This window comes from Dermacentor andersoni, chromosome 11, assembly GCF_023375885.2.
Source record: "Dermacentor andersoni chromosome 11, qqDerAnde1_hic_scaffold, whole genome shotgun sequence".
NCBI classification, from domain to species: Eukaryota; Metazoa; Arthropoda; class Arachnida; order Ixodida; family Ixodidae; genus Dermacentor; species Dermacentor andersoni.
Window position 1 is genome coordinate 85,509,210 of NC_092824.1, and position 13,297 is coordinate 85,522,506.

Here is a 13,297-nt window from a genome sequence, read left to right on the forward strand (position 1 = left end):
AGGTAACATTAATGAAGAGGTATGTCAACACCGTCCTTACAAAGTATATGGTTTCATCGTTCGCTGAACGATAAGCACGTCCTCGCTTCGCGGTATACGCGTTCGAACAGCAAACGTACAGCGGTTCCAAGCTCACCTGCAACGTAGCGTACGTGAGGTAGTACGTCCAATCGGGCAGCACGACCAGGCTTCGCACCGTGCCGGAGGCCAGCACCGCGCACAGCGACAGCACGCAGGCGGACCAGCGGAACGAGGCGAACGAGCTCCGCACCACCATCATCAGGGCGACGGTCTGCTGCTCGGCGAGCGCGTACAGGCACCACATCACGCCGCAGAAGGTGGCCCAGCGCTGCCAGTCGGCGCGCAGACCGGTGCCGCTGCAATTCCAGTCAAGTCGAGCCTCATCTGCTTTCCCAATTCACACGAATAAACGGAGGCCATCGAAAGCAAAAAAAAAGCAGCTACGAATGCCTCGAGGAATAGTCGACCTCCTTAGACATGGCCTCGACAACATCACGGAGCAAGAAAAGGTAAAAAATCGTAATCAGAAGCAAGTTGATCAAAGCAGCTGTACAACTGACACTCGCAGAGTTACGAAAACCATTATACGAAGGTTCGTCAGAACGAGAAGCATCCTATGTAAACCAGGATTGAAGTATAAAACGTCAACAAGGAAAAAAAGATGGCGCCGACAAGTTCGAATAGTAACGGTTATGCTGACTGTTGCATTAATGCGATGCAGCGGACCCTATACCTAAACATCTGCCTGGTTTCTGCTCGGATTTCTCAAGTAGGTTGCATTTCGCAACACTTTAGCTTGTGTGCCACGTTGCGAGTATTGCGTGCCTACTTTATTCGGAATAAAAACGAAGTGAACGTCGTCTCGGTACTCAAGAAATGTTGATTTTGCTGCAACGCAACGGTGGCGCCATCTGTCACCGTTTACGGTGGAACGCGCATTTAACCTAGCAGTGACAGAGACTACGCTCTGTTGCATCGTCACCGGCATACGTTCCTGAGTGGCGTCACAAAAGAAGACGTGGACTTCTGTTTGACTGTGAACAAAACAGTTAAACGATTCCCCCAAGCGGCGCATTTTTAAACTGAACCCACTGCAAAATCCTGCCTCTTCGCAACTTTCAAGAGGAAATCAGAAAGCAATTTACTTGGAAAGCTCATGTACACCTAACGCTTCTACTTATAAAACACTACAATCAGTACCTGCTCTTCTTTTTTTTTTCTTGTTGAGCAAAAGCCAGGCACGACCAACGGGCGATATTTCGGAGGGAATAGCGATACTTCAGCGGACAGCTCATTTCTGCACTCACGCGTAGATGATGGTGGCGCCGGCGAACACGCTGATCAGGCTGAGCGGGATGCTGAATAGCGTGTGGGTGAAGACGAACAACGGACCTCGGTATTTGCCTTCCCTGCTCTCCTGGTAGTACCGTGTCCGGTGCGGGGCGTCTGAAACAGGGCGTGTGGATATGCGTCAGCATACATCACTGCCGTTAGTGCTAATTATTTTAGCGTTCTCCCCGTAAGGAAAAATGTTTTAACTGTACTTAAAAGTACTTGATTATGAGACTAGAACGTAAGGACTTAGTTTAGTGACATTCACAACTGCATGGTGACGTTTGTGGGTTTGTTACGAAATCTTAAACGTGCATCAGGAGCATGACAATGATTTTGTATCCGTATATCTTTAGGACGGCAACTCTGGCCTGATATATACTGAAAGATGAGAATAAAGCATACTTCCATTGGCTTTAGCACACAAAAGAATAAAAGTTCAGCCGCACGCCGTCTCGGAGTGAATAAGAAATATCAAAAAGCGGTGTAAAAGGCAGAAAGGGGTTGTCGGACCACTTCCGACAGGTCATACAGAGGGGAGCATGCAATTAAAACAACCGAAAGAAGATGTGGCGTGGCTTCCTGGCCAGAACCGCTACCACCGTTGAAGGGAGGGGTAAGTGCAGGGACATGTGAGCCAGTGGTGGTGCGAAATTACCCGTGACCGTGGCGCTAAGTGCGGAGAGAGCGCACGCTCGCGCTCGCGCGCGTGTTGTACGGTCTAGGAGGAGGGCGAGAAAGCGGTTTTCCTTAGCTTGTTGCCGTTCTCAATCTTCGGCGGAAAACACAAGAAGCGCGGCTTGTCTCCCTTTCTTGCTGCCGCCGACGGCGCGGTAGCGCTGTCTTTCAGGCGTTGTCGCCTAGCTTATAGCAGTATACTCTGTGCAAAATGACCGCGCATGGGACCGTAACACAACCTCTGCGGTGCCGGTAGCAGCAGCAAAGCGGCGGCGGCGGCGGCGGGAACTTCAAAACAACGCCCTATACTTGCGTATAGCGTGCGTGAAACTAGTGAACACACGTCGTCTGCTAGCGAACGAGAGAAACAGAAGTCGTCTCTATCGTTCGGCTTCTTTTAAGTGATTATTCGCTGTCCAAACAAACGCCCTGTTTGTTTAGGCCTCTTCTGCGCAAGAACGACAGTGGCTAAAGACCCGTGTTGGAGTCGTGCCTCCGCGTTTATGTGTGCATCGCGTGTGTGATGGAAACGAGCCGTTTTCCTCTAGAAAAAAAAAAAGGGGGGGGGGCTGTATTGCCATACGGAAACGTCGCCTGCGTCCGTTGCCGGATGCCGTCTGCTCGGCGAACGAAAGGGCGGAGCAGACGAATAGAGCACAAAAGCAAACTTCTGCTTTGGACACGAATGATCCCGCACGCGCGTGCTGCACTGCGCTTAACCCTGGCAAAAAAAAAATAAAGAAAAAAAATGGCGGCCCCCTTTTTTATTCGCGTGAGAACACGTGTCCCAGTTTTTCCATGACCGACATTATGGGGAAGTTTGAGAGATGAGGGTTTGTTATCTCGTTCTTGTTTAAAAGCCCACGCGACCAGAACTTTCTTCGTTTATTTAAGCACGTCCCTATAGTATAATCATTCTTTTCTATCTTGCCGCCTACTTCATTGGTCTGATTCGTCTGCTGCTATTTGCCATTTTTCGTTTGTCTTAATGAGAACGACTTGTTCAAACGTATAGTGTGACAGGCAAAAGTAGCAAGAAGAAGCGTGTCACTTGGTCGAGATATATTAAACATTTAAATCCATTTCTCGATGTACAAAATCATCTATTTAGCTTCCACGCGACGCATTTCAGGGTGTCAAGAAAAAAGATTTAAAAAAAAACATGACCGGCTTGAGAATCAGTGACGAATGCAAACGCGTGGTTTTCCATCTGGTTTCATTTCGTTAAACGCTATGCGTGACCTACTTAGAATACGCTTGAAATGGCGTTGGAAAAAGGGTCGCCGACGGATGTCATTCTGTTGCCTGTTTTATTTTTATTTGTGTATTTATTATTATGGTTAGCCTTTGTGACAACCACGACTGAATGAGACACGCCGCATTCAATCCTCATTGCTTGTTTGGTAGTTTTTATAAGGGATGCTAAATTATTCCATACCGTGCTTATACGTCTGAATCCAGCTATATCATATTCTTGGTTTATAGCGCGAAGGGACACAGACGCAGGCTAGGCAAGAATATGTCACCGTACCAACTTGCCCAACTGTTCATCCTTTTGCCGGCTATATCAGACTGTCAAAACTTGCAGCTTTTTAGCGCATCACACGTGAATCGCTAGCTAAGGGGTGGCACAAAGATGCACGCGAGCAGAAGACCCTATACGGGCTTTGGGTAAAGGTGTAATTGGTTGAGGTTAAGCAATTACGATAAAGCAATTCCAGCTGGCGAGTTATTCTCAAATTATACCGTACATACTCCTGTGCTAGCCACATAATATTCCTTTGTGTGCTGGCTTCTGCAGCCGGACGCTTGTATAAAATAAATTCGAATTTGTCATGGGCGCAGACGCGCTTGTTTTGGTCTCAGACGCCTTTTTATCGCTTTCCCAGCCGCACTACGCTGTTCGAATGTTTCGAGTGGCAAAAACGGAAAGAAACAGTTCTCGCACGACAAACATTGTAATGACGGGGAAAACGTAATTTCAACAAGGAAGGGACGAACCAGCCTGAAATCTTCGGGCACAATCGCTGATGGAAAAGTCAGTTCTTCAATGCAGTTTTGCATGTGGGGTATGATGGAAGCATCTACAACATCTACATCTACAACATCTACATTACATTAAACATCTACATTAAATCTACATCTACATTAAACATCTACAACAGATAGTTTTAGCTTGTACGGAAACTTTCGAAAACAGGGTCACCGGACACGTAAGCGTGAGAGGCAGGGTTGGTGGCACCACCTCGTGGTGCAGAACTCTACCAGACAGACGCAGAACTTTTATATTGCAGTAAACAAGTGCATTATACGTCGCTGACGGCGTAAAGGTTCGGCAACGGCGTAATCGTGAACACGTTGCACTTTTACATGTATGTTTTTCGACAAGAACACTCGCGTGACACGAAAGGAATTGTGGTTAGAAGAAACGTCACAAAATATCATTAGCAGTGTTTTTTTCTGCCGCACACCTCTACTGCAACCACATAAACCGCAAACGGTAAGATTTAAAATTGAATCACATTATGGGGTTTTTACGTGCCAAAACCACGATCTGATTATGAGGCACGCCGTAGTGGGGCTCTCGAAAGTTTTCACCACCTGGGGTTCTTTAACCTGCACCTAAATGTAAGTACCACGACAGTTTTCGCATTTCGCCCCTCTCAAAATGCGGCCGCCGTGGCCGGGATTCGATCCCGCGACCCCTTGCTTAGCAGCCCAACACCATAGCCACTAAGCAACCTCAGCGGGTGCAAATGGCAATACGATATGTTTGCGGACAAACTACTACTGTTTTTGTTTTATAACCTATGCGTAAACTTATGTGTAACCTTTAGCGTGATAAAAGAAAAAGGCAGAGAGGGAGTTGCGCTGCCGAGCTCGGGGTCCCTGGTTCGATTCAGGTAGTGGCTGCTGCATTCCAACAGAGCGAGATGCAGAAAAAAAACACTCGTGTACTATTTAACTGCGCGCTAACAAACCCCATGGGTGGTCATAATTAATCAGGAGTTCCCAACTTACGGCGTGACTTGTAGTTGCATCGTTGTTTTTGGCACGTGTTACCCCCAAACTTAAGTAATTGCATATTAGTTACGATACATGCAATCGCTTGTTGCACCTCCCCTAGGCAGTAGCATAATAGGTGATCAAGCGAGCTGGAGACCCGCCGTGGTTGCTCAGTGGCTATGGTGTTGGGCTGCTGAGCACGAGGTCGCGGGATCGAATCCCGGCCACGGCGGCCGCATTTCGATGGGGACGAAATGCGAAAACACCCGTGTACTTAGATTTAGGCGCACGTTAAAGAACCCCAGGTGGTCGAAATTTCCGGAGTCCTCGACTACGGCGTGCCTCATAATCAGAAAGTGGTTTTGGCACGTTAAACCCCATAGTTTATTTTAATTTTAAACGAGCTGGAGCGAGTGACAGAGCCTCACCGGTACACTGGTTCCACGTGACTACTTTCTCAGTCATGACCTCATGACGCGCCCACCTCCCGAGAAATTATATACACTGGTTCGTCGAAAAGCAATAATGGAAAATGTGAAGAGCACTCCCAGGCTTGCTGGTATCCTTCCGAAGGTTTTCGAGGGTCCAGGGCTTTCGTTGAACGGAAGAAAAGATAAAGAAAACGAAAATCCATAAATATCGTATCCGTGTGCTCTTCTTAAGTAGGTCTTATACGTTTATCTGCAGTGCGCTGACTTCCCAGCTGCCGATCGCTGTTTCTCCCATAAGTTTCCAGTTAGGGTTTATTTCGAGAAGATTACCTGCATGCCTTATAATCATGCCTTTCTTTTCAGTTATCCTCACTCTAAAACCTCTTCGACCGACAATCCACAGCAGACTCTGAAGTCACCGCCGCCCGAGATTGATTTTTCGGCAGTGCCGTCGGCTTTCGAGAGTGGGCCGACGACTGTTGTCGATGCAACGTTGTGCCAACGGAAATCAATTCTACCTTAAAGCTCTATGAACTGATTGCTTGCACAGCCTCACTTGTGTTTTCTATCTTTTTTTTTTTAATCTAAGCGAGTACTGTCTTTTTTATTTTTTTGCGCCCTTGTCGGCCATATTTGCTCTCTGTCTCTCTGTCATACAGAGGCTTAAGCGGCGTTGTAAGCCTTCATGTCGACAGACGTTGATCGTCTAAGCGCCGACTGTTCTTGAAACCGCGCATGATTGAAATTTTGACTGCTCAGAGAAAAACAAAGAAAGAAAGAAAAACGCGAGTTCTCGCGTAGCATGATATCCCACTGGCTTCTTCCTTTAGTTCGCGTCGATTTGCACGGAACTCGAGTATAAGGCAAATTTAAGCAGTGAAAAAATAGCCTAAGGCTGTTCGGTAAGAGGATTCCGAGATTGGGTTAGAAATCGAGAACTCGAGTTAGATTGAATTATTGAGGATTTGAGTTAGAAAAACAATGGTTTGGGCCGAAGCAAGGCTTCGTCTTTCTAAAGTGCCTAAACTGCAAATACCATCGCCCGCTTTCTGGCCACGGTGTCTGTGTATATATACAGGGTTTCCCAGTTAATTTGGACCAAAGATCTTAAAGATACCCAAGAGCTCTCGAGAAATCGTACCGACAGCATAGTAGCCGTAGTCGTATGTACTTAGGGCCAGTATTTTTTTCCATCACGAAGCATTAATTAATTACTTTAATTAGTGAACTTTTGAATTATTGCTTGAATATTACTTAAAGATGTAGAGCACATCAAATAACCTCCGAATCAAGCATTTGTTCAGTGCTCAGCTTTGCCTCGTTGGTTTTTCCGAGAAAAAACAAAAGCGCGCGAAACGTCCACAATACGAAATACATACGCTCTCGCGCGCCGCTACTCAAGCGCTCTCAAGCGAATAGCCATGGCTGCACGGCTTTACCAGCGGCGGCAGCTCGATACAGGGCTTCACGCTATGTGATGGTCGCGGCATCAAGAGAACACGATGCTGACGCATTGATAAGCGTAGCGGAGCCTTGTACGATGCGGCGATAAGAGAATGCAGCTGTATATCTTTCAGTGGTTGCTTGTAGGCGCTTGAGTAGCGGCGTGCGAGTGCGCATCTATTTCGTATATCGCGTATTTCGCTGGCTTTTTTTTTTCTTGGAAAAAAACAGCCAGGACTACTTCATCACGAAATAAATGCTTGATTCGGAGGTTATTTAAGGTGCCCTATAACATCGTATTTAATATGTTTGCTATCCAAGCAATGATTAAAAAGTTCGCTAATTAAAAGAAATTAACTAATTAATGCTTCGTGATGAAAAAGATCCGGCTGTAAGTACATACGACTGCCGTTACTATGCAGTCGGTACGATTTCTCTAGAGCTCTTGGGTTTCTTAAAAATCTTGGTCCAAGTTAACTGGGACACCCTGTATATATCCCATTAGTAATCGCTACTCTTCCAGACACCGCCAACTGTTGGATGTACCTTTAAGTACCATTGACGATATAACATTTATGGGACAGCTACGGTTTGCACCCGCTTTTTGTAGCCATCGCGCGCACATTAGCACGTGTGCACATTTTTATTCGCGTTCGCCAAGCAGCAGCTGATATGTGGAGATTAACGGGACAGCGTAATACACGAGACTCGAACAAGAGTATGCTCTGTGCGCATGCGCGTGCTGTCGCTACTTTCATAACTGCGCACCTCGAATTGGTGCCGATCGTCCTGTCGGTCGATCGATGGGCCCGTGAGGGTGTTATCCTCGCGCAGAGCTGCACCTAATAATTCACATTGTCTCCAATACTTCTTCTAAAATTGGCTCGCAAACCAATTACACAAAAATACATCCCAAACGTGAAGTTGGTGCTCTTGCCGAAACGTATAGAAGCGGTTTAATCGTTATCTTGCCGTCAGGTTTGTGAAAAGTGACACTGTGATGGTCTGTAGACCGTTCTGTCGTCACGAAGCACCGATGAAGTGCGTTTATAATTCCGCAAGATGACACGAAATTGCAGGATGTAGCATTAACATGCCAAGCGCTACCACCCGGTGCTATATCTTCGAGTTTCGGCAACGAGATTAATTAAATTATTGGTTTTTACTCGTCAAAACAACGATCTAACTATGAGACACGTCGTAGTGGGAGACTAGCGAATAATTTTGACCACCCGGGGTTCTTTACGCGTGCGCCAAAATGATCATCAATTATTACCATTATCAAATCAACATCAGCAATCTTGCGTTTCGCCTCCATCAAAAGCTCGACCACCGCGGCCTGTATTGAACCGGCATTCTCGAGTTTAGCAGCACAGCGCAGTCGCCAGTAAGCTGCCGCGGCGGTTTTTGATAGCTTTCTGTACATTTCAATGTTTCGTTCTATTTAAATATGCATAACTGCGTCTGTTGTACCCCGGTCACTGCGGTTTTCCTCTGCGCGTTGTACGCGACGGAGCCAGGATTGTCACGCAGCACATCTTCCCTGGCTCTCTTCGCAGCGGATCTCTTTTTCTTCGCAGATAAGTAGTATTCATTGATTCACATAACCGGTGATCGAGCAATTAACGAACAAATATGCGCAAATCCGCACGACCGCACTCACAGGTGAGGGCCGTGATGGCGGCCGATCCGAACGTGGCAGCCACGAAGCAGGAGAGGAACAGCCCGTTGCGGGTGAGGAAGCTCTGCTGGTAGCCGGACAGCGGGAAGTAGAACAGCAGCAGCACGGCGAACAGCACCGGCATCAGGGCGAGCCGCAGTGCCAGCTGGCCGAACGCGCGCCCGTTGCAGTTGAACGTCGAGGCCCACAGCCGCCTGCAAGAGGCACGCGTTTGCATCATTAGCACGTGACAGCATAACGTGGAGCGCCTCGCGAAAGTACACACACCAAACAAATAAACCACCAAACAAATAAACAAACAAACAACGTAAAGCGGGAAACATGCGGTACGATTTGGCGTATGATCCAATGCACGATTAGTCATATCATCAGGCTCGCCCTACTAATTTCCGACAGGTTAACCGTGAGGTTCGATGAAGCACCAATGAATGCTAACCGCCAGAGCAGCCATGTCTTTCGAGACGCGGCACGTGCCCCTTTTTTGTGCGCGAAAGAGGTGCGTGAAACAAGTTGTGCCAACAGTCACAGCCGACAAATTTGGAAAGGGTTTCAAGAAGTTCCAACAGCCTAAGTAGCCATTTCTTTCGGGTGCGTCGCCCGACAGGATCGGGTGGTCGTAAATCGGTTGTACGGTTTGTTGGTACGACTGTCTTGCGCCAGCCAACAAACCCCACAACAAGGTCCCATCAAGATTCCATCATGCAGGTTGCAACATGAACCGGCGGGTTCCTAAAGTCTGAGCTGTACATCTTGCTGCCAGTCGGCTGGGATGGTCTTGACGCTCCTGTGTTTACCAAACATGGTGATTAACAGCTTATGCGATGTGCCGTGCGAGCTATAGGCGGGGCACGCAGCAATTCCGTGAAGCTTCCAGCAAGTTTCCTATACGTTCTTACAGCCCGGTGTAAGTCCGGTTGTAGCCAGCCGGTACTTACACTGGCTAACCTCCCTGTCTTTCCTCCTCTTTGTCTCTCCTCCTCTTACAGTCCGGTCAGGTATGCTTCCTGCGCATCGTCCGACGTGTGTTTGCCTGAAAAGCGCGGAACGGCATTCGATACGTCTCACGACTGGGCTCTTACAAACAAGATCTCCAACAAGCCTCCAAAATGTTTCGAACAGGGCAGCCTTCGTTACAATGACTCGCTCGAAAGTTGCGAGCTTGTTGATACGCATGTGTTTACCACTTTGTAGGGGAAACACGTATGCATGTGCGTAAAGGCTATCATAACAAATCAAGCAAAATCTGACATTGTAGCAATACGCGCGCCAATGTCACTGCGACAAAAACAAGCATATGTATCTTTATTTTTTTAGCTGACCATACTGCACGAATAACGTACAGGTGACACAGTAAACGGTAACGCTATGCCCATCTAACGATGATTTGGGAAGATTCGGGAAGATGGTTGCTCTGTCTGTTGGAACCATTATGAAGTTTGTTGGAAACCAGTTAGCATGCTTGCTGCGGATGCCGGGGCTGCGTTGCTGTGTATAACTGGTTGTATGAAGTATCCGACGTCGTATTCCAGTGAATTGCTACTTTGGCCTGCCCTACGTTGAATCATGTCAAAGCCTGTTGGGAATCTGCTGGTTGTGCAGCTGTATACACAAAACTAAACCTCGCTGTCAATGTACAAAGGACATTGAGGCCTAAAATTTTTTTTTGCATAATATGGAATGGTGTTACGTACGCATTCCCCAGTTTTGGATTTTGTCGATTTGACTTCTGGAGCACCTCCAATCTCCCCCGCCTTCCTGGACAAACGCTGTCAGTTTCCAAACCTTGAAGTTCTTAATGTGTCCTGCGTACGCCTGTCGGTATCAAGTAGCTTACATATCCGCCGCTCAAACAAACGGAAGCATTCATTTTCTTCCACCCTCAAAGTGTTGTTTAGAAACTTCCCCAAGCTCTTCCGTAAACACACTGAGTGCTCCGGTATGCAGGGATAAAAGGAGCGTCCTTCACAGCGCTCTCCCGAAGCGAATCGGTAAGCGCTTTAAGCGCTAAGAAAGTTTCTGACTCCCGAATCGATCGTTCCTTTTCGTATACGCCATAGGATGCAGTGTCAGGGACTGGAACTTGCAGACTTCTCGTGTGGAAGGCTTTCCCAACTCCGATAAGTCGCTCTGGCACGTGCAACACCAGTGTAGATGGAGTTCTGCATAGTTTTCAGACTGTTTCTAACTCTTACTTCCTTCAGATGGCGAGGATGTTAGCGCTCCGCAGCTTGGATGCTTTAATTGCCCGGTTGTTTATTTAAGCGAAGTTTCTTGTCTCTTCCCCAAGGTTCAGCATTCGTTGTTTTCTCGCCAGATATATTTGTGGAAATGTATAGACAACTTGGTGCCACCTGGTATATGCTGACTGCTGTCTTGCTGAGTAGATAACTTCAGTCACTGGATCCATGCCTCAAAATACACAACTCGCTGCTGGCTGCTGCCTAGCCTAGTAGACAACCTGGATTTCTGAATGTGCGCCACTGGGTATGGTCCAGAATAGACAAACTTCGCTATTCATTGGTTACGTGCCCTGAACTGCCCAGAATGCCCAGAACTGGTGTGCCAGTGTGCACTAAGGGTATGAAGCCCTGAATGTGTTTGTATGCATTTGAATGCATTTGTAATTATCTATATGTGGGTCGTACGTACTTCCCTGTGCATACACCACTCACCAACTTCCTTTTCTCGACAATCATCATGCACTGCCTCCGTCTTCGTGAGGTTGTACTTGTGTTATCCGCTACCCTGCTGCTACCTCGCTAACTCAAACAAACTTCGCGTTGTCAAAATAGTAAGCGGACGCCCACCTCGAGCATAAAGGAGCAAAAAATAAATGACGTTTCGGCTTCTACACGGGAGCCTTAATCGCAGGGCTCCCGTATTGTGAACAGGGCTCCCCTGTGGGAGCCGAAACGTCTTGTTTTCCGTTCCTTCGCGTTTGTTGTCGGCGTCCGCTTATTCTTATGACCATGATTAGTCCCGACCAGACGAGTTTTCGTCAAAGCGCTTCAATTTAAACCTCGCCTCATTAACCTCCGTATTCTTAAACAATCATCAGCTCAAAGTTTTTTTCTTCCATTATACGGGGTTGAACACAGCCCCGCTCATCGACTGATCGATACGCCACCATTTCAACGTTGTGACGTGCATGATCGGCAAGCGCAGTGACGAAGTCTGTCGAGGCGTGGCGCGGCCAGCCAGCAGAGAAGGAATCGATAGGATCGGATCCGTTACAGGCGTGGTTAACTGTAGAAGGTAGATATAGAGGTTTTTTGGAACCGATAAAATATTAAGGCGAAATGGACAAAACGCTGAACTGACGGGTATATATAGATTGCTTGATTGACTAAAGCAGGCTGGGTCACTGTTTGTCGCCACCCCGTTTCGAAGGGGATGCGAACAAATCATCGGTGATTCGAGGTGAATTGTTCAGTGCAGGAACCTTCTGCAATACAGCAGTGAGATTGGATCATTCCACGTGATCCATAAAGTGATCCACCGTTAAGTTTATTTTTGTGACCCTTAGCGTTTATGAAACATTTCGGAGTGAATGGCCGAAAGTAACGTACGAAGGGTCAGCGCTGGACCCGCTTAAAGTTTAAAATTTATTTTTTTGTTCCTGCGACAGGAGACTTGAGTGAGAGCAAATGGATGCTAGTCCTGTCAAAAGGCCCCTGCTACAGTTGGTATGTACGGGCATCAAGACAGCAGAGGACCAAACCAAGATGAGAAACGCATAACACGATCGTGCAGCATCCTTGCCAGTGTAGCCTTTACCTATACAGGACTGTACGTTTTTTCTTGAAAACGTAAAAATAAATATTTTCCGCTTACCGATGCTCTGCTCTTACTGAAATTCCGAACAAAGAGCGCATTTTATGGTTCGGATCATTCAGCGTGAAAGGGTGAGCTTATTAAAACTCGTCCAAGAGATCGAAACAGGTTATGTAGGCACAGTCTTAGCTCTTGGCTTCGACAACACGAGAGCATGGCTGTCGTGCCGAAGCGATGGCATTGCCTACAGCGCTGCATGCATATTCTCCACTACAATTATAACAATTGCCATAGTTACGGTCCTGGTTGGGAAAAAAATGTAAAATTGTTTTCGTCTATGGGGAAGCCAGCTGCTGCCACGTTCGTCGATGATGATGATTATGATGATGATGATAATTTATTGCCATCCCCTTTTAAACGGGGCGGTAACAGCCACCTACCTTGCTTGAGGTAGCCAGGTATGTTATACATGCTTTTCATTCTAGCATTTTGACATACACCTCCTTAGTCCTTTTTCTTTTCCTCAGATCTTCTCTATCTACCTTGAACCGCTACCCATGCCTGTAACGGATCCGGTCCTAACAATTTCTTCCCTGCTTTTCTTCCCACCAATACTCTAAACGTATCATGCTTATCTCGACTGCTGACCGGCTGATGCTTCCAACCGTCCACTTTAAGTCCACGCGCTTCTTAGCAAGATTTAACTTGTGTGCTTCGGCACACAAGCTTATGCTTTAAACTTGTGCCGCAGCTGTTCCGTGAGCGTTGGCGTGCGTTGCCAGAGGAGGGGTTCAGTATTATACCCTCAGTTCGCGCCTACGTACTGACGTCCTCCGATTGACGTACATTTTGCCTGACCACAATCGATGAAAAAATTCTAGCTCGTATGGTGCTCCCATCATTAAAGGTAAAAAAGCGCACTGGTTGTCCC

General features: G+C 47.2%; 1 protein-coding gene and 1 long non-coding RNA gene across 3 annotated transcripts in view; one reads left to right on the forward strand and one right to left on the reverse strand.

Annotated features, from left to right (window-relative positions):
• LOC140214279 (uncharacterized) overlaps window positions 1-13,297 on the forward strand; it is a 117,053-nt gene that overhangs the window by 87,200 nt on the left and 16,556 nt on the right. The gene's annotated exons all lie outside the window — the stretch shown is intronic.
• The window catches only part of LOC126517776 (ATP-binding cassette sub-family G member 5), an 80,776-nt gene that overhangs the window by 2,652 nt on the left and 64,827 nt on the right, over window positions 1-13,297 (reverse strand). For both annotated transcript variants that reach the window (XM_050167567.3, XM_050167568.3), the window contains exons 8-10: window positions 8,575-8,786; window positions 1,329-1,467; window positions 137-377 (exon numbers count right to left, since the gene is read on the reverse strand). In XM_050167567.3, the coding sequence (XP_050023524.1) occupies window positions 137-377; window positions 1,329-1,467; window positions 8,575-8,786 (592 nt within the window). The remainder of the gene's footprint in view (window positions 1-136; window positions 378-1,328; window positions 1,468-8,574; window positions 8,787-13,297) is intronic.